We start from the raw sequence: 20799 nt of genomic DNA, 5'->3' as shown, positions 1-20799 counted from the left end.
AATCGGGGATCTCTGTCAGATACGATAGCTACAGAGACTCCATGTCTTATCACAATTTCCTTGATGTATAGCTCTGCTAATCTATCCACCATGTAGGTTTTCTTGATTGGAAGAAAGTATGCTGACTTGGTCAGTCGATATATAATTACTCATATTGCATCACGGTTAGCCTTAGCTTGGGGAAATCCTACCACAGAATCCATGGCTATTTGTTCCCACTTTCACATCGGAATTCCTAAGGGTTGTAGGAGTCCCCTCGGTCGCTGATGTTCCACCTTCACTCTTTAACAGGTCAAACACTTACTGACCCAATTGGCCACGTCTCTTTTCATGTTGGGTCATCAATAATATTCCTTTGGATCTCGGTACATCTTGGTACCTCCAGGATGAATTGAATATCTAGAATTATGTCCTTCGCGTAAAATTTCATCTTTTAATTCTCGAACATTCAGAATCCAAATCCGGTTCGCATACCTCATAATTCCCTTCTCATCTTTCTCACATTTGACTTCTTCTCAGTCAAAGATTCTCACTCTTCATTCATCTTCTCTTCCTGATAATGTCCCATCTTTTCTAACAATTCCAGTTCTAATTTGATCTCAATTAGTCCATCAGTCCCTTTACCAGTGACTTCACCTCTATCTCCATCTCCTCGAGTTCTCTCACTAGTTCCTCCGGCGTTGTCAACATCTTGAGTATCTCTTTACTACTAAGGGCATCGGCCACCACATTGGCCTTCCCTGGGTGATATAAAATCTCACCGACATAGTCTTTCATTAACTCTAACCATCTCCTCTGTCTCCTGTTGAGTTCTTTCTGAGTAAATATATACTTAAGGCTCTTATGGTTAGTGTAGATCTCATAATTTTCTCTGTATGGATATTGTCTCCAATTTTTCAAAGCAAAACTATTGCTGCTAATTCTAATTCATGAGTAGGATATCTTACTTCATATTCCTACAGCTGCCATGAGGCATAAGCAGCCACTTTCCCATGCTGCATGAGCATGCATCCTAATCCTTTATGTGACGCATCACTATAGATCACAAATCACCCTTTCCATCGGGCAATGCCAGCACGAGGGATATTACCAAACTTCTTTTCAATTCCTGAAAACTTTCCTCACATTTTTCATTCCACACAACCTTTTTCGTTTTGCAAGTAGGCCTAATCAAAGGTCCTGATATCTTAACAAAATCCCGTACGAACCTCTCATAAAACCAGTTAATTCCCAAAAAGTTCCTACTTCCGTAGGTGTGGTTATTTTTTTCTCATTGGAATACTGCCTCAACATTGGTAGGGTCAACTAACACTCCTTCGCTGCTCATCAATTGTCCTAAGATCTGAACTTCATTTTGCCAGAATTCGCACCTTGAGAATTTGGAAAACAACTTTTCTCTTCTCAATGCTTCTACCACTATCCTCAGATATTCCGCATGTTCTTCTTCCGTTTTAGAATAGACTAAAATATTATCAATAAAAAAATAATGACGCACACGTCCAAATACTTTTTAAACACTCGATTCACAAAGTCCATGAAAGCTACTGGGGCATTCTTTAGCCCGAACGACGTCACCAAGAACTCATAATGTCCATACCTCGTGCGAAATACGGTATTTGTCCCCTGTTTTAATCTTCAGTTGGTGATATCCCATTCTTAGATCGATTTTCAAAAAGTGTACCACTCCTTCAAGTTGGTCAAACGAATCGTCAATTCTAGAGAGAGGGTATCTGTTCTTAATAGTCAGCTTATTCAGTTCCCTATACTATGTGCACAATCGCATACTACCGTCCTTCTTTTTGACAAACAACATTGGTGTGCCTCATGGTGACACATTAGGTCTCATCATTCCTTTATTCAACAGTTCTTGCAACTGTGAAGTCAATTCTTTCATTTCAACCGGGGCTAGCCTATATGGGGCTTTTTGAAACTGATGCCGTTCCTGATGCTAATTCGATAGCGAACTCTATCTCTCGGTCAGGTGATAATCCTGAAAGGTCTTTGGAAAACACATCCTCAAACTGGTTAACAACTGGTATGTCACGTACATCGGGGCTTCTCTCTTGGTACCCGCCACGTATGCTAAATACGTTTTGCTATCTTTCCTTAATAATTGCTTTGCTTGAGCAATATTAAAAAATTTCTGGGTCTGACGCTGACCCTTAATCACAATTTTCTTGCCGTTAGGCATTCAGATTTTAACTTTCTTTCCTTTATAATCAATCTGAGCACCATTGCTCGATAACCAATCCATTTTTAAGACCACACCAAATTCTCTCAGCCTGAAAGGAATTAAGTCCAACTTAAAGCCCTTCCCTCCTAGTTCCCACTTGCAGATTAGATGAATCTCATTAATTGGAACAACCTCTCGATTCACTATTTTTATTCACAATAATTCTCGCGTTGGAATCACATTAAGTTTTAACTTGGCCAAAAATCTCGCGATATAAAATACTTAGTTGCTTCAGAATTAAACAGAATATTTGCAGTTACCAAATTGAGTAAAAGGTTACCTGCTATCACGCCCTAGCTAGGTTGGGGCAGTTGCTAGAATAATGTCCTAGTTGGTTGCAATTAAAGCACCTCAGTAGCTCTTTTCCCAATTACATACCCCGGGATGTTTCTCCCCACATGACTTATGATCCTGTAGGGGTGACCGAAACTGGTTATGAAACGTAGTCTTATATTGACCACCTCCCTGGGCGATACTCTTGCTTACCGGTTCGCTAAAGCTATTTCCGCCAGCTACGGTAGTGGCGAACCTGGTACCTACTGCGGGTTGGGACACCACTCCCCTCTCAGTCCTAATCGGAAACTTCTGTTTATCGCTCTGCCGCCTTGGCTTCCGAACTCCTCTTCTTGCTCTCTTCCTCTTTTTGACTTTGCTCACTCTCTGCCTCTACAATCGAGGCCTTTTTGCACATAGTCTGTTATCTAAAGTAATGACACTCGGTCCTGAATCCATTGTTTCAGCCCTTGCTGAAATCTCCTCGCCTTTTTCTCTTTCGTGTTCATAAACTCCGGCACGAATCTCGACAGTTCAATAAATTTGGCTTTGTACACAACCACTGACATCTTATCTTACTTAATCTCTAGAAACTTCAACTCCATCTGAGCCTCCATAAACCTGGAAAATACTTTTCCCCATGTGATAATCACATCAGTCTCCAGGGTTCCTTTAGGTTCCCACTAATAATTTGCTTCTCCTTTTAACATATAATTGGTGAACACAGTCTTTTGCGTCTCTTCTATGGGCACTATCTCAAAGCTTTTTTTCCATTTCTTTCAACCAAGCTCTGGCCTTAATAGGTTAGCAGTCCCTTGAAATTTCTGGGGGTTTTAACCACTTAAAGGCCTTAAAGACATTAGTAACTGGAACATGATCCACCTGGGTTGAGGGTGACAATTTAAATTCTCTCGAAGAAGATTCATAATTTGGTCCATGGGGTTTCCTCTCTGGCCTTCCCCCTCGTTAGTATCCATAGTTTCTTCTTCATTGTAATACTCTAAGCCGAATTCATTATATTTGACTTCCTCGTGTTCTTGGTTATTTTGGTTTACCAATTCAGCAGGGTTTGCTCTAGTTTCCAAATATGTCGGGGTGGCATCTTGATGCTAATATAAAAGATCACCAATATAACATTATTCACGTCTCTACTCATTATGTTAAAGTCGCTTAATAAATCACTTTGTCACAAATACATTCTTCATTCCTCTTTAGTTACTCGCAACGTTGTGCCCACGCACCTGATTTGATGCATTAACAAAAGACGACATCCTGTCGAGAATATACACGTAGCTCCTAGTGACATCCCACTCTTGGAATTCAGCACCAGACTTATTGGTCTTCTCCTCTAGTAGTTCGGAGCTTGCTGTGTTGATTGCAGGAGCATGAAACTTTTCAAAAATTATTCTGTCGATTCTCGCTTTCCGTGTCGAACCATAATGGCTTAACGGACGAAATGATTTCGTATTATCGCATAGCATTCTCATCTTGGGACACGCTAAAATCTTCCTTATAGGACATAGATTCCTCAATGGTATAGCGAATACCCTTCTTGGTAGAATCGCTGTTCGTCATGTATTGAACCCTTATTATCGGAACAATACTTTCAACCAATTCAGGTAATGTAATAACCTTAATAGTAAAAGAATTAAGCATCTTGATTCTTGCCTAATATGTCTCCTCAAGGACACTCTATAAAGAGCTATGAGTGGCAAGACTCGGGTTTTCCAATCAACCTATGGTATTGGGGTATCGTCTTCATCCCGCTTTCTCCGGAGACTTAGCTCCACTTCGATATCAACATTATAAAAAAAATCATGTACAATTTTCTCCTTTCCTCATTATGTCGATCTTAAACGATTCCATCAATTTCCGTATAACACTTCACATAAACACTTCAACATAACTCCTGGTAGTCCATCAACAAACTCTATTGGCTCAACCAATGGACTCTCTTTCGCATATAACTCTTAGCAATCTTTTCTCTGAGTGCTACAACTCATTCTCTTCCCTTAATGTTGGTTTTTCAATCGACTGTTAATAACTCAACCAATGCCTCAACTCTTAAGGCTAAGGTCCCCTTGGGTACTACCGTCGCGACTACCCCATAGTAATCCGACTACGAACTCGATGAGAGTTCTTGTTAACTTTTAGATCCTCAATCTACCCATTTTACTTTTACTGTTTCCAAGACTTATAACCTTTGGCTCTGATACCATTTCTGTAACACCCCCAAATCCAAGATCGTGAATTCGGGTCGTTACGATCACTTATTAATTAAATAATTCTCTTTTCACAATATTACTCGACCTTTTATTCAAACTCACATACACACAGGTTATATGCTTGGAAACATTATCAAATAAATCATTTCCACTTATCTACCTGACAGGGCTGGCGCACAAAAAGCCTACGGAACTCACGAGCGTTCCTTACCCGCCTACGGACAGCAGTCCTGGTCTGATCCATGCTGGTAGTCTGTTGTGATATGATATATAAAAGCAAGGGTGAGCATTAAAGCTCAGCAAGGTATATATCCCCATAATTAAGTATGTAAGGATAAATAAAACCAATAATTATACTTTGTATCTCCAAAGCGTTCTGAAAGTTTATATGCTTATCAAATTTATAATATTCTCAAAATCAACTACAATAGTATATCCACTGAATACTTGTATTCATCTCTTTCTCAAAATCATTTTATACTCGTACTCATTTTATTTCAAAATCTCAAGATGTTACTCGAACCAAGATTCTCAAATGGGTGTGATATATATTCATTAACATCCCAATTTAAAACTCAGCCTTATTGGCAGATTTCTCAAATGGATTTGATATATAATCATCAAAATCCTTATTTAAACTCAGCCTTATCAGCAGATTTCTCAAATGGATTTGATATATATTCATCAATATCCTTATTTAAAACTCAGCCTTATCGGCTATCTGTTGTATATTTCACAACAGTTTTTCCAAAATGGAAGAAAGGGACTATACTGGAATAAACCACGTATCGGTGATCAGCCGAATACGAAATTTTCTCTACTAGTAGAAGGAATACAAACCTAGCCGCCTTTGGGCTCATCAAGACACTACACGGTGGTTGCCCATTGCCGTGCAAGTCCGAAAGTCAATGGTCACATAGACCATATAACCGTACAATGCGCCACTCCGCGCTTGCATAATGCGCCACTCCGCGCCTGGTCACTGCCCGATACCACTCTGTGCCGGGCAGGCCACATTCCAGTCCCAAAACAGTTATATCTTTTGCTCAAAATCCTTTTTCGAAGGAATAGGTCGTTAAAAGTTGACCTGTAAATAAGATGTTTTATTCATCACTTTTAACTCAATTGATCTTTGGGAGTTGTAGGATTTTTGAATTTAAAATCATTTTCAAATCCCTATCTGTAGTAGGGTGACACGTATATTACTCACTTGTTCTTTATTGAACGAGGAAGCAAAACTCTTATGCTTCAAGACTAAGTTCCCTAAGGTTTTGATACGTTTCAAATGATTAATCTCTTTCAAGAGTTTTGAATAATTTAGAAAGTACCTTTGGGAATTATGTCTATTTTTAAATAAGTTTTTAGAAGTCCGAAGATATTAAATATCTAAGGTCTCATAATTATATAAGAGGGATTTAATGAATTGATAAAATCTTAAGTACAAAGTATTTCTAATTAAGGTTCAATGAATTAATAAAAACCTTAAATACAAAATATTTTGTGAATAAGGTCCAACGAATGGAGACACCTTAATCAAATAATCAAAACATGATTTGGTATCCTATAATTGCTCTTTGAATAGTTAAATCTTTATTAAATAACGTAAAATTATTTATAAACTATTCAGTATATTTTTAAATACTTTCTGGATATTTAATAATCCCTTAAATATCGCTTTATAAAATAATCAATCAAGTAAGGGTGTCCCTTAAATGAATAAACCAATATTTCTCGAAGTTTAAGTCAAAATCTCAATCGTTCGCTTGATATATATATTACGCGAACGTACTTTGTTTATCGAAATAGAAATCTTTCGCGTCCGGCTCTCTCCGGAATTAAATCGTTATTAAAATATCTTCAACTCCCATTATCATATATTATATTTGAAATACGTTTCAACTTCTCATACTCGTGTAAAATGAAATTTGTTTTCGTAAACAATCGCATAATTCGTATGCATTGATATCATAGACAAGCATATATATATTTGAACTGTAAATCATGGCATCAATATCACAACAGTATATATATAGCATGGATAGTATGAGATAGGGTTTCGAAAACTTGCCTCGAGTAATCGAAGTGGTATGGTCTCTGGTGTTTGGTTGGCGATCTATAAACAAGAACCAACGGTCTAAGTTAGTACGCGATTAACGTCTCGCTTTTATTAAGCAACTTTCGCAACTACTCAAGTATAACGAATCTTCGATCGTCACATTCTCAACACTTATATTCTCACTTTATAACATGGTCGAGTTTTGAAATCGATCGTTCGCTTTAGAAAGTCCATTTCGAGTTTTAAGCTCGAACGTGAGAAAACGCGCGTCAAAACTAGGTTTTTATGCGTTTCTCGCTTGCGCTCACTTTACCAAAACATTTTTATAAAATTGAAAAATTAATATTTTCTCAAAATTCTTTTTGTACAGTCTTCTCTACTGTCATATCCATTTTTTATAAGTTTTCCAGAATCTCAGAATTATTTTAAGTCCTTCAAAATCACCATGCAAGTGGACTTAAGTGCAGTTGGCTAATCGCAGAAATGTTTTACACTAAAACGACCATAACTCCTAAACCGTAAATCTCCTCATGATGATCTACACATGTATAGAAACTACAAAACAATATCTATCTATTCATGGTCAGTGGTTTTCAAATTTTAACCATTTTCATGGCCGAATGTCCTGCAGAAAACAGATCAAGTGCAAGAATGCCCAAACTCAATTTCTACTACTTGATCTTAACACAATCACTACCTATAACCATCATAAACACAAGTACTTCTCAAGATCCACCCACATGAACCTTATATGCTCTATCTAGTACCACATACATGGATTAAAACTTAACATCTCAAGCCTTTAGCAAGAACATAATCAATACAAACTCAAACAAACACAATCCTTTGGATCTTAACACTACAACAAACATAACTCTTAAATCCAACCATAAAACCTTAAAGGGTTGAAAGTTATACCTTCTTGGACACTAGGAAGGTTAGTTCTAGGATGATTGAGGCTTGGTTTTCTTAGAAAACACTTAGAAGGGCTAGATCCTTAAGAAACAAAACCAAGAAACAAGTTAAAATTTCGGAGTAACCTTTCTGCACCTCATTCAAACATTTTTATAAAATTAAAAAAAATTAATTTGAGGCTGAAATTTGGTACGAAGCTTACCCATGATATAGAGAAGCTATGATAAAAATTTCATGATATTTGAATGAGTATATTTTGAGTTATGAATTTTTCTTTCTCCCTTGCTCAGAAAATCCGAACTGCTGGAATGAAAAATGGGAGAGCTTTAAGTGAGAGAAAAGTGGTTGTTTTCTTTTGTGGCTAAAGTGTGGGAGTGTATAATGAATATATGGGATGTATGCAGCAGATTTGACAATAATTTGGCAAAGGTATGGGTTGGTTTGATTGTGTGGTGAAGTGAGAAAAGGGAGAAGTATGGCTTGTGTACTTGTTTGTCTCCCATCACTATTCAACACTATTCCACTAACTATTCTAGTTAGCTTCTAATCATCTAGTTACACTCCTAACTACTAGTTAGGACTTGGTTATGCATGGCCAACTTGCATGGGATTTAATTTCTCATTCGTTTATTTATTGTAAATGCAATCGTCGTTCCATTCTGATAGTTTCCACGTATAACGACTTGTTTCGTAGCGATTTCTTTTATCGCTTATAATCCTATAACCAATTCCATTCCTTCTCTTGATCATAGAAATACCTTGATATATTATTTATTTTACGTAGTATTCCCGGTTCTACGCCATTCTTTACGGATACGAAAACACGTAGTATAATTGTGAATCTTCGAATTCCGTCGGCTTTTACATTCACTTATTTTCCTCGATAAACAAGAATATGATCTCGGATTCTCAAAATTCCACTATTCATTTAATGATGATCCTCATACGTATTACTTAATTAGCTCAAGTTACTATTCACAGAAGTTTTAAAATATTACAAAAATCAGGGTTCTTACAACACCCGTTGAATACAGGAGGAGACCTTCAATCATCAGGCATACCCCTGGAGGCCTTCAAGCTTTTCACGGACATCCCCCTCCTTGACCGTCTCAAGGAGGGAATTCTTCAAAGAGTACCTGCAACAAATACGTTAGTAGAAATAATCTCCATTGCTCCCTTCCAAGCATGCTTTTTCTCGAATGATCCTCATGAGAGAGCACTCACCAAACACAAGACGCGTCCTATGTCGTTGGGCGCGTCCTCACCTCCATGACGCCTGTATCGCCTCCCTAATATTTTTCTTTCACTACCTTCCACAATGGCAGGACGCGTCCTGAGCAGGACAGGCGCATCCTTCAGCTTATATTGTCAAAAGACCACAACTGCCAGTCACATTCACCACGGTGGACGCGTCCACAATATTTGGGCGCGTTCTACCCTAACCATGTGCTCCCAAGATTCCTTATTATCAAACCATCTTCCATAAAACATCTCCTCAACTTCGGGCGCGTCTTGTGTGCCTGGACGCGTTCTCACCTCCTACAATGCAACACCGAGTTTGACTGTAATTAGTCCCGTTTGACCCGAGTCAATTCAATGCCAAATTTTGGGTATAACAACTACCCCCCAAATTCCATTTGCAGTTGAAGAAAAAATTGGAATTTTTATTCAAAAGACCACAAACAAAAATTTGCATAGGCCAACGGGGATGCGTCCTATTGTTTTGGACGCCTCAACCCTTCAGTCATTCAAGATCGACCGTTGCATGACAGATGTCTTGTACACGTCAGCTATCTCTTTCTATAAATATCTTCCCCAACCCACAATGTTACATTACCTTTTCTCTCTCTCCAAAACCACCATTACCGCCGCTGCAAGAAGATAAATTCGAAAATCCAACGAATCCACTGGCCATTTCCCGATTTGTCTAGCTTAATCCAACCCTCAACTTACGAGGAACGTGAATCTTCTTTTATTCTACATTTGGTCGAGTAAATCGGTCATAATAAGTAAAAGACCTTTCGTATACCTTTTTTCTTTATGAACTGTTCTTATTTTCCCCATGTATGTATATGTATATACATATCATAAAACCCCCTATTTTGCTTGTTTGATTCTGGATTAAACGTTTCTAGGGTTTTTAATTGAATTTCCCCAAATTGACCAAAATCATTCCAACTTCTGTTATATTCCCATCATTATGGACGCGTCTACCGCCCAGGACGCGTCTTAGTTACCACAAGTTAAATTGTTTCAATCAAAAAATTATATAGACGCACTTGTTCTCCTAGGACGCGTCTCCTTAGCATATTTTCTGCGATAGACGTTTAGGACGCGTCCTCACAATCATCCCTTCGCTCTTGCTGTCCTTTATATATTTTCAGTATATATTTTTATAAACATGGACGCGTTCTCAAGATCTTCTTCCTTCTTATTTCAGCTGGAGGACGCGTCACCTTCATCACATTTCCATCCATTCAAAGTTCTCAAAAAACGCCTTGGGATCTACTCCCCACATTTGATCTCTTTCAAACCTGAATTCCCTGAATTTCACAGGACGAGTTCCTTTTTTGAAGCAGAAACACGCATCTTTGAATCTTTCAAATCAAAGGTTTCCATAATGTCTGATTCCAGTTCCGATTCTATGGATCACGTCCCCATAAGCTCTAGAATGAAAAAGAAAGGATTCAAACAAAAAAGAACTCCAATTCTCAATACTAGGGCTGGCATCGAAGATTGGACGGATGATGAGATTATACCCACAACCAGCCAACAGCCCTTACGCATGATTATTTCAGATGAGGACGCATCTCCTACTCAGGACGTGTTGGTATCTCATGACACATCAGCTTCTCAGGACGCGTCCCCTCTTAGCGTAAGTGAATTCGAAAAGAGGATTCCTGACCCTGATGTATATCCTGTGTCCCCTCAAAAATCTGATCCTCCCCTAGAACACTGGGAACCCTCAGATGTTGAAGTGGATTGTGATTGGGCAAAGCTTGGTGCTCTAATAGAACTAGAGAAAAATGCCCGGAGGAAAAAAGAAAGCAAGCTAGCTTGTGTAGCCCATGACTCCACTGCAACTGACTTGGAGATCTAGTGGCACATGAAATACTACGACATGGAGGGCATCTGAGCGCGCCCTCTATATACAATGAGGCCACACATTTTCAACATTGGGAACCAAAGGATCCCCAGAATGGTGCTCACACAAAAACTAATCTCTCTAGGCGTGGGCGCGCCCTTACACCCGTTTATCAAGAAGATCCTGAGATGGTACGATGTAGCCCCTGTACAACTATCCCCTAACTCGTACAAACTAGCTTGGGCTTTGTATATGATGTATCTCAATCTTGGTCTGGGCGCGCCCTCTATGAAGGAATTCAGCTTCTTCTACAGTATCAGGAAATCCATCCCAGACTATCATTTCCTTGTAGTCAACAAGTGGCTGAACAATAAAGGATTCAACGAGGGGAAAATCAGCCACGAACGAGACTGGAAAGAGCCTTTCTTTTACATCTTTGATGTAAAGCGGGCCCGTGTTTATTTTAACCTCGAGCCAAGTAAGTTTCACTCTTTGGACGCGTCCTGTAGTTATGACGCGCCATCTTTCTTTTCCACATATCGTTGTATTACTTACTTTTCCTCTCTTTTCTTCTAGACAAAAGAACCCAAAAAGAACTAAAAGGGAAAAAGAAGAAGAGAGCGGAGAAAGTCTTAAAATATGCTGAGGAGCATTTCAATCTCAAGGATATGATCACAGAAGACAACCTCAAACTAATAGGTGCGTTGTCCGCCCGGGTTGTTTCTATCTGCAAATTCCGCGAGTTTCACAACGAAAAACATGTAATTACAGCCTCAGAAAAGACTAGGGGCCTCAGTGTCGCAGAAGTGATTGAGATTGACACCAGTAAGCAATTTGATTTTGAACAAGGTAAGTACATGTGAGAGAGGACGCGTCATGTATCTTTGGATACGTCCAAAGCTATTAATTTAGCTTCTCATTTTAAAAATACCATATCACAAAAATTCTTAGGACGCATCATATATTTGTCCTTCCTCTTGAACACACAACTTAATTTGATTCATGGACGTTTCCTACACCCTTGTTCTTGGGTTTGGACGCGTCTTAGTTTTAAGACACGTATTTTTTTAACATTTGGAACTTATGTTATTTGCCCGTTGCTTATACTTTTCCCATAATTCACGTTATAGTCAATGGGTCCTTAGGTAGGGCGCGTCATAATTTTAGGACGCGTCATCCTTGCTTTATTTGACACATACATGCATTCCTCATGTCTCTATATATATTTTCTTTGACATGTCTTCATGCTTTTACATATCTTTCTATTCACTCTAATTGACATTTAAACATGCATTGACCATCTTTGATTTACGCTCTCGGCACGTCCTACTATAAGGACGCGTCTTCCTTATTCAACTAACATTTTCGTTTTATGTTTATGTCACAGATATGGCTTCTCTCCCAAAAGGGTTTGCTATTGGAGCTATCAAGAAGCTGAGAGCCAAGAAACAGGCCCCTGCGAAGCCTGATCCAAGGTTAAGACCCCTAATCCTGCTATGACTCCTTCCCCTCCACCAAAAATCATTGACACTACGGTGCTGGACATCCCGGAGAAGGAGGACGCTCCCTCAAAGCGTCAGAAAATAGTGCCAAATAAATAATCCTTTGTTCACCGATATCTGGGCGCGTCCACAGCTGGCTACTTCACTGAAGATGAAGTTTGAGGCTGAACGTTCAGGACTGAGGAACAAACAGAAGAAGCCATGGTGAGGGCTGCAGCCGAGCTTCATTTGCACGCCAGACAAAGTGCCAACATGGATGTTTGACTCAGGTCACGTCTTGTTGTTACTGACACTGCTAAAAGCCAGGCTGAAGATAAAATCAAATCATTGGAAAAGTACATTAACTTGTTTGGCCAAGAGAAAGATGCTGAGATCAAGCGCCTGCAGGAGGACAAGACGCGTCTTGAGGGGGAGAAAGCTGTGTTGGAAGGTAATGTCTCCTCTATGGAGAAAGCGATGGAGAGTGTTATCACACTAAATTCCACCATGCAGCTGGAGCTTGACACTCTGAATGATGACAGACTGCATGGATGGAAAGAGGAGAAGAAGCTAATCTATCAGAATGGTTTCGCAGCTGGGATCGAGGAATGGTGCTTTGGGTTTATTGTAAATGATCCAGAGTATTCTTTTTCCAAGTTTGATGAAGACACCCAGAAATGGGTAAGTGACTTCAGAATCAGAGTTGTGGATTCCATCAAAAGCAAGAGGGTTTTTCTAGGCTTGGAGGAAGGTGACGCGTCCCCAGCGCCTTCTCCACTTAACGTTCAGCCTCCTCCTCCAGATAACTAAGATAAACCTCAGGACGTGCCTCTTCCTAGGATGCGTTATATGTCTATTTTATCCATTTTATCTGAACTACTTTAAGGGTGCGGGCCCCTTCAAGACTTGCAACTTGTAATGATTATCTTTGAACTCCTTTTGCTTGTACTTTTTATGATATTTCTGTTTTACTACTTTTATGCATATCATTTTACTTTCTTAATCTTGTTTTATCATAGATAGGTTCGTGTCCTATGATGAGAACGCGTCAACATTAGAATTTTATTGTTATTCCCTTCATTGTCATATGTCAAGTAATTATTCTAAATGGGCGCGTCCCCTTTATTTGGGCGCGTCCTTGAATCATCTGAATAGTATATACTTCACGAGCATGATATCATGCTGCACTTGTGTATTTAGATAAGGCACAAAGCAAGAGGGGGCGCGTCCTAATGTCTTGACGCGTCTACCCTTTATTTTAAAGATACACTTAGCCTTTCATACTGGACGCGTCCTTTGTAAGAACATGTCATTCTATTTAGTAGTGAAATGTCATAATCAAAGAAACATAAAACTGAAGGAGCATCAACCAAGATAACTTGGGCGCGTCCCTGGAAATAGTACGCGTCGTAGTTCCATTTTTACTTTGATTTTGTTGTTCCCTTTAACAGTTACCGTTTCTATTAACATCTGTATAGAATTACCACTCAGGGCGCGTCCTGTGATTAGGACGCGTCATACAACTAAGTAAATCAACAAATAAACAGCCCTTTGGAGAATTTCAAAGTTTTTATTAATAATGCGCTCTGGTGTCAAAGGTGCATCAGTCCCACGGCTACTATGCTCTGTGGGGAATTTATTCAAAAAAATGATCCTTCGACTAGTTCTAAGGTAAGTAGTACATGCACTACCCCCTAGGATAGGAGGAATTTTATTGCTTCTAGTCTATAATCTGGGCACAACCCTAAGTAGATAAAAAGACACGTAAGGGGCCATAACCGCGCCTTACTGATAATACTTCCGGAGATGTTCCGCGTTCCAAGCTCGCGGAACTAGTTTCCCTTCCATATCCTCAAGGTGATAAGTCCATTTCCACAAGATGGCCTTTATCTTGTATGGTCCTTCCCAATTAGCTGCAAACACTCCATGCTGGGGATTTTTCGTGTTTGGCATCACCTTCCTGAGCACCAAATCCCCTACCTTTAGCAGCTGTCCCTTTACCTTCTTGTTATAATACCTTGCGGCACGTTGCTTATACGCCGCAAGCCTCAGCTGAGAATTCTCTCTTGTTTCTTCCAAGAGATCCAAATGAAGCCTTTGATTAACCTCTGCATCCTCCTCTGTGTAACGACCTCTGCGAAGCGATCCCGAACCAACTTCTACGGGGACCATAGCTTCATAGCCGTAAGTCAGCATAAAAGGAGTTTCCCCCGTAGTAGATCGTGGATTAGTGTTGTAGGACCTTATCACTTTTGGGAGTTCTTCAGGCCAATTCCCTTTATGCTCTTCCAGTTTGGTCTTGAGGGTGTGCTTTATTATTTTATTCACGGCTTCTGTCTGTCCATTACTTTAAGGATGATAGACTGCTGCAAACTCCTTCCTAATCTTCAGATCCTCACATAATTACCGCAACTCCTTGTTGTCGAACTGCTTTCCGTTGTCAGAGATAAGTTTGTAAGGAATACCAAACCTGCAAACAATGGAGTTGAAAACAAAATCTCTGATTTTCTTTGCCGTGATAGTTGCCAATGACATAGCCTCTGCCCACTTAGTAAAGTAATCAACCGCGACTACCGCATACTTGACATCCCCTTTAGCCTTGGGCAACTCCCCAATAAGATCTATCCCCCACATGGCAAATGGCCACGGGCTTATCATAGACGTCAAGAGCGTCACTGACATAGATGAGTAGTTTGCAAAGCGCTGGCAGCGATCGCATGCCCTGACAAAATTTACAGCATCCTCTTTCATTGTAGGCCAATAGTATCCTTGGCACAAAACTTTCATTGCCAACGAGCTTACCCCCGAGTGATTGCCACAGATTCCTTCATGCACTTCCCTTAAGATATAATTTCCTCCCTCTTCATCAACACATCTAAGCAGCGGTTAATTGAAGCCCCTCTTATACAGAATTTCATCGTACACCACATACCTTGCAGCCTGGTAGCGGAGTCGACGAGCCTTGAAATTATCTTCGGGGAGTGTTCCCTTGTGAATGTAGGCAAGAAGGGGCGTCATCCATGTTTCCTTGGGAGCCTCATCTACTTGCATCGCCTCTATCTCTGGGATACTAGGAATTTCCTGAATCTCTAAAGGTATGGATCCCAATAACACAGCCTCTTACTGCGACCCCATTTTCGCTAAAGCATCTGCGTTGCTGTTCTTTTCCCGCGGTACACATTCCAACCTAACGTCATTGAACTTTCCGATCAGGCGCTGCGTGCATCTCAAGTATAATTCCGTTCGCGGGCCTCGCGCTTGAAACCCCCCATTCACCTGATTCACCACCAGCTCCGAGTCACTCCTCGCAATTAGGTTTCGCACCCCCATTTCCAAAGCGATCTTTAAGCCATTAATCAATGCTTCATACTCCGCGTCATTATTCGTTGCATAAAATTTGAAGTGAATTGCACTCATCAGATGATGGCCTTCTGGAGACACGAGTACTATGCCTGCACCTGCTCCTCCATTGTTAACTGTCCCATCTACATGTAAGTTCCACCAGGGATGTGGGAACTCTTCTAAAGATTCTTCATTATGAGGGGGCTGTAGCACTACCAAAGCCTTATCATCAACAGCAGAATCAGATTCCAACAAAAAATCGGCTAAGGCTTGTCCTTTAATTGCTGTACGGGGCATGTATTCCAATTCAAACTGTCCCAACTCTATAGCCTATTTCAATATCCTCCCCGATAATTCTGGCTTGTGAAGGACGTGTCGTAGTGGATATGTTGTGCGGACTTCAATTCTATGGGCCTGGAAGTACGGCCGTAAATTCCTTGACGCAAGGATCAAGGCATAAACCAGTTTCTCCATGCTTGTGTAGCGAGTCTCAGCGTCGTGTAATCACTTGCTCACATAATACACGGGTGACTGTTGCCCATCTTCCTCCCTTACCAGAACAGTGCTGATTGAATACTCCGAAACTACAAGGTACAATATTAGAGATTCTCCATATAACGGTTTTGACAACATGGGAGGGTTTCCCAGTTGTTCCTTGATCCTTCTAAAAGCCTCTTCACATTCTGACGTCCATGCAAAATCTTTCCCTGCCAACTTAATCGCCTTAAAGAATTCCTTGCATCTGTCGGACAATTTGGAAACAAATCGATTTAGCGCGGCGATCCTTCCAGTTAAGCTCTGCACCTATTTTACATTAGTGGGTGATTTTATATCCAACAATGCCTTGATCTTTGCGAGGTTAGCTTCCATTCCCCTATGGTTGACAATGAATCCAAGAAACTTGCCCGACTCCACGCTGAACACGAACTTTTGTGGATTCAAATTTATGCAAAACCTCCTTCAGATGTTAAACATTTCCATCAAGTGCTCGATATGGTCATTCACCTCCTTGGATTTTACCAACATAGCATCCACATACACCTCCATGGTTCTCCCAATCTGGTTTTTGAACATCATATTCACCAACTGCTGATAGGTTACGCCAGCGTCAATCAATCCAAATGGTATTCCTATATAGCAGTATAGCCCCCTGTCGGTGATGAAGGATGTATGCTCTTGATCGGGACCATACATGGGAATCTGATTGTAACCAAGGTATGCATCCATGAAACTTAGCAAGGCATGCCCTGCCGTCACGTCAACCAACTGATCAATTCGTGGGAGCGGGAAACTATCCTTTGGATAAGCTTTGTTGAGATCTGTGAAATCTACACACGTCCTCCACTTCCTATTGGGCTTTTTTACGAGCACTGGATTTGCAAGCCATTCGGGGTAGTAAGATTCTTTGATCAACCCCATTTTCAACAGTCGGTCCACCTCTTCTTTTAATGCTATCACCCTTTCCCCGCTCACTGGGAGACGCTTTTATCGTACGCCCGTGTAATTAGGGAAAATGTTTAACCGATGACACATTACTCCGGGGTCGATTCCCACCATGTCCGAATGACTCCATGCGAAGACATCGAGATTTTTAATCAGAAAATGAGTAAGTCTTTCTCTCATTTCATCACTTAGCTGAGATCCCACTTTCAAAACCTTGCTCGGGTCACCCTTGTCGACCGAAACATATATTGTATCTTCGGCCGGCCCCGTCTTCTCGGCGGGCATAGGGATCCTGGGATCCAGATCAAAATTAAAGTCATGGGGGTCCTCGACGCCCATTTTTACATCCAAGGGTGCGTCCCCATGTGTGAGAGCATCTACCTCAGGACAAGACATGTTCTTGTGTAACGCAGATGTGGAGGGCGCGTCCTCATTTTGAGGAGCATCAACCTCAATTCCATTTTCACTCTTCAAGGGCGCGCCCTCTTTTTGAGGAGCATCCACCTTGAGGCTACTTTCGAGACTTTGTAAAATCTCACTTCTTCCTTCCAACTTTTCTCCGTTAACCACCTTTTGCATGATCTCTTCTATATGGCTTACCACCACCTCTTCCACGCTACGGATCCTCGAAACATTCCCCAACTTCAAAACAGGGATCTCAGTGGTATGGGTTTCTTCCTCCTCTGGGCCTTCCACAAAATAATGGGCATGAACCTCTCCACTTGGTTTTGTATGAATGTCCTCTGCATCTTCAAATGGAAGATCCTTTCCCTCGTATCTTCTCCTGCGGAATTCCTTAATAGCCTTGTGATAGCAGTCGCGTGACTCGTATTGCGACCCTCTTAAACTGCCTACTCCGTTAGGTGTTGGGAACTTTATCATCAAGTGATGTATCAAGGTTATCACCCAGAACGTCCGTAACCAAGGTCTGCCCACCAGCACGTTGTGCGCAGAGTCTTGATCCAACACTTTGAAATCTATCATTTTAGTGACAGATAGAGGTCCTTCCTCAAGTGTGACGGGAAGCCAAACCGAACCCATAACTCTCACTGCTTCTCCAGTAAAGCCATAGATGTGTGCATCTTCAAAATACATGTCGCTATCCGGAAAACCCAGTTTTTGTATGTGCTGTAATACGAGATATTCGCAGAGCTCCCATTGTCCAAAAAGACCCGATGCATGTTCATTGCCCCAATAAGCATAGTTATTACCAGTGCATCATTGTGGGGATGATGTACCCATATTGACTCTCTCTCCCTGGAAGTAATATCAGCCGATTCCCCTTTGAATATTTTTGGAGGTCTATCTTCCAAACTATGAATGTTGGTAAGTGGCGGGTGTCGTGCTTCTCTTGCATTTCTTTCCAACGCCCGATTACTATCACCGACAAAAGGGTGTCCTCCAAAAATTGCCCTGATACTACCAGCTCTTTGGAACTTAATCTCCGCTGTCTTTTCAGCGTCCTCTTCCCGCGGGGGTTACCTTTCATCTTTCCCTTTATCGTCATTCCCCCTGCGTCGCTTTACCTTGTCAATCCATTCTCCCAGGTATCCCGCCTTGATCAATTCTTCAATTTCATCTTTCAGGTGACGACATTCATGGGTATTGTGACGGCCTCAACCCCGGGGTCAGGAGTTGACGTCATCAACAACAATAATAACAATCATAATTCAATCTAAATCATTAATAATACATAACTACGACCCCTTCATCAAGACCTTTTCCAGGTTTAAGTATGATTTAGGTTATAACTATCTCAAAACCAACTTACTACAAATTATCCTGATGCAATTAACCTAATACAGCAACTCAACAGGCCATCTTTGGTCCAACACAACTACCTCAGAGGAGCCTGACACCAAAAGGAACCGGAACTCTGCCCTGACTACCGCGGAAGAATCTCCTAAGCATCTGCAATATATATAAAACATTCTGCAAGGGTGAGCAATTGCTTGCTCAGCAGTACCACTATATGAATAACAATAAAACAGTTTAAAGTAAAGCAGTTATAGGAACAGACTTCATAACTCGTTAGAAAAATGTAAAACAAGTATAAACTGGATATCAAAACTAGCATGCTCTGTAAAACAATAACATCAGTAGTGTGAGGTGCATAAATACCAGAGAATAATTCTAGCATGCCATTTTCATTTCCAAATCCGCTATATCAACTACTCATGCCCTTACGGGAATCACAAATCCAAATCAGATACGTAGCGGATATGTGAAGACAGCTGATCAGGCTATCAACACCAGATGGCTCCAACTGCCATCTCATTTACCTGTTCCGGAACTCGAAGACTAGCTAGGTCTCTGACCTGCTGGACTAATCTGTTATACAGTGCGCGCAACCGAATTAGCCTCTTACGCCACCTCAATAGGCCTACTCTGGCCCCAACGTATCCCATATCTGATCGTATTATCCAGTTTTCAAAATCACTTTTACCTATCTCTTTTCAAAATCAATTCTGTCACAACACACTATTCAAATTCTCTTTTCATTTTAATGACGTTTAGAGATAGGTGTTTTCAGAAATTACTTTTCCCCAAAACATAATTTTAAACAACATTTCAAATACGGGGGATACGTAACTTAAAACATTTCTGTTCCATTACGAAAGTAAAACATTTAGTTATTCATACGTACTGAACCATAAAAGAATGGTCAGGGGTACTTGCCTTGCAGAGCTTTACGACTATCTCTGATTGACCTTGAACTAACTTGGACACTCGGTTTTATTGCCTTACTATCAGACTATCCTGGATCCGACTTCAACGTTCAGGTCCTTTGCTTAAAACCTCGACATGCTTGTCGACTGATCACTAGGTTATCTTTAGTTCGACTTCACTTTTGGAGTCCTTCAACTAGAACCTACAGAGCCGAAATACCCTACGTTAGACGTCTAGGTATGCTTGACATATCCTCGACACCAATTTTACCAAACGATATTCAAACCCGACTTGTAATTATATACATTATTACAATACAATAACACATCCAACAGTTAGGGTTCACGTTCTTGAGAAATCGGTTTGGTGTTCATTTTCAGAAAATACGTATACTCGTCATTTTTTGAAATTAGGGTCATTGAGTTTTAACAAAACATTCACCACAACATACAATCACGTTCCGCACAGAATATATATATACTTATTTATACTCGTTCGACGTTCCGACAATTACAGGGTATGTCCCGAATTTCCGAATTTAATTTCCAAAAATTCGGGCAGCACCTCCTCTGTTTATCGGCCTACCCGTCGAACAACTCGATGTCAAATCACAACCAATCAATTCAGTCCAAACCAATCTACATTTCACAATTTCTCAACCACCGATTTAAATCAACTAATTATTATTATTACATCTTATATTTATACTCGTATTTATTTATTGATTTTATTTGTAGGACTCAGAACCGGGTCATCACCGTCCACCATCAGCTCACGAAGGTTTATCGCTAACGGCGGCGAAATTCGCGGGTACCCATTTACTTCGGGTTTCCAGCGTGAATTTCACTGATTAATAAAATTCCGATCGTAAATAATATATATAATTAAAATAGTCAAATAATGTTCCTGTAATATTTAGGAAACACCCTGAGCAATACAACACTTAACCGGAATAAAATACGGCAACATAGTATTTGGAAACCGGAAAACGGACAACGACGGAAATCCAAAGACACAGCAACACGACTGCGAAGTAACAAACTAGGAAATAAAAAAAACGCAACACAACAATCACA

General features: G+C 40.5%; 2 protein-coding genes and 1 long non-coding RNA gene across 3 annotated transcripts; all 3 read right to left on the bottom strand.

Annotated features, from left to right (window-relative positions):
- Positions 1 to 4389: 4389 nt before the first annotated feature.
- Positions 4390 to 8470, bottom strand: LOC141710744 (uncharacterized). Its single transcript, XR_012571046.1, has 4 exons — positions 7905 to 8470; positions 7706 to 7783; positions 6800 to 6844; positions 4390 to 4984 (listed from the first exon to the last, which is right to left on the bottom strand). It is a non-coding gene; the product is annotated as an uncharacterized LOC141710744 (long non-coding RNA).
- A 5583-nt stretch (positions 8471 to 14053) lies between these two features.
- On the bottom strand, positions 14054 to 14440 carry LOC141714282 (uncharacterized). The gene has a single exon (XM_074517810.1). It carries the CDS (start codon positions 14438 to 14440, stop codon positions 14054 to 14056), a length of 387 nt encoding a protein of 128 aa, XP_074373911.1.
- Positions 14441 to 15388: 948 nt separating this feature from the next.
- Positions 15389 to 15907, bottom strand: LOC141714280 (uncharacterized). The gene has a single exon (XM_074517809.1). The coding sequence runs from the start codon at positions 15905 to 15907 to the stop codon at positions 15389 to 15391; it is 519 nt and encodes a 172-aa protein (XP_074373910.1).
- Between the last annotated feature and the right edge of the window lie 4892 nt (positions 15908 to 20799).

Source organism: Apium graveolens, chromosome 3 (genome assembly GCF_009905375.1).
Source record: "Apium graveolens cultivar Ventura chromosome 3, ASM990537v1, whole genome shotgun sequence".
NCBI classification, from domain to species: domain Eukaryota; kingdom Viridiplantae; phylum Streptophyta; class Magnoliopsida; order Apiales; family Apiaceae; genus Apium; species Apium graveolens.
Note: the sequence above shows the minus strand (reverse complement) of the source record. Positions and strands in the feature narration are given on the sequence as shown.

What these genes read in the sequence shown, in the direction of transcription:
- LOC141714282 (XM_074517810.1), bottom strand. Translation starts at nt 14,440, where the DNA reads ATGGTCCCCGTAGAAGTTGGTTCGGGATCGCTTCGCAGAGGTCGTTAC.
- LOC141714280 (XM_074517809.1), bottom strand. Translation starts at nt 15,907, where the DNA reads ATGCCCCGTACAGCAATTAAAGGACAAGCCTTAGCCGATTTTTTGTTG.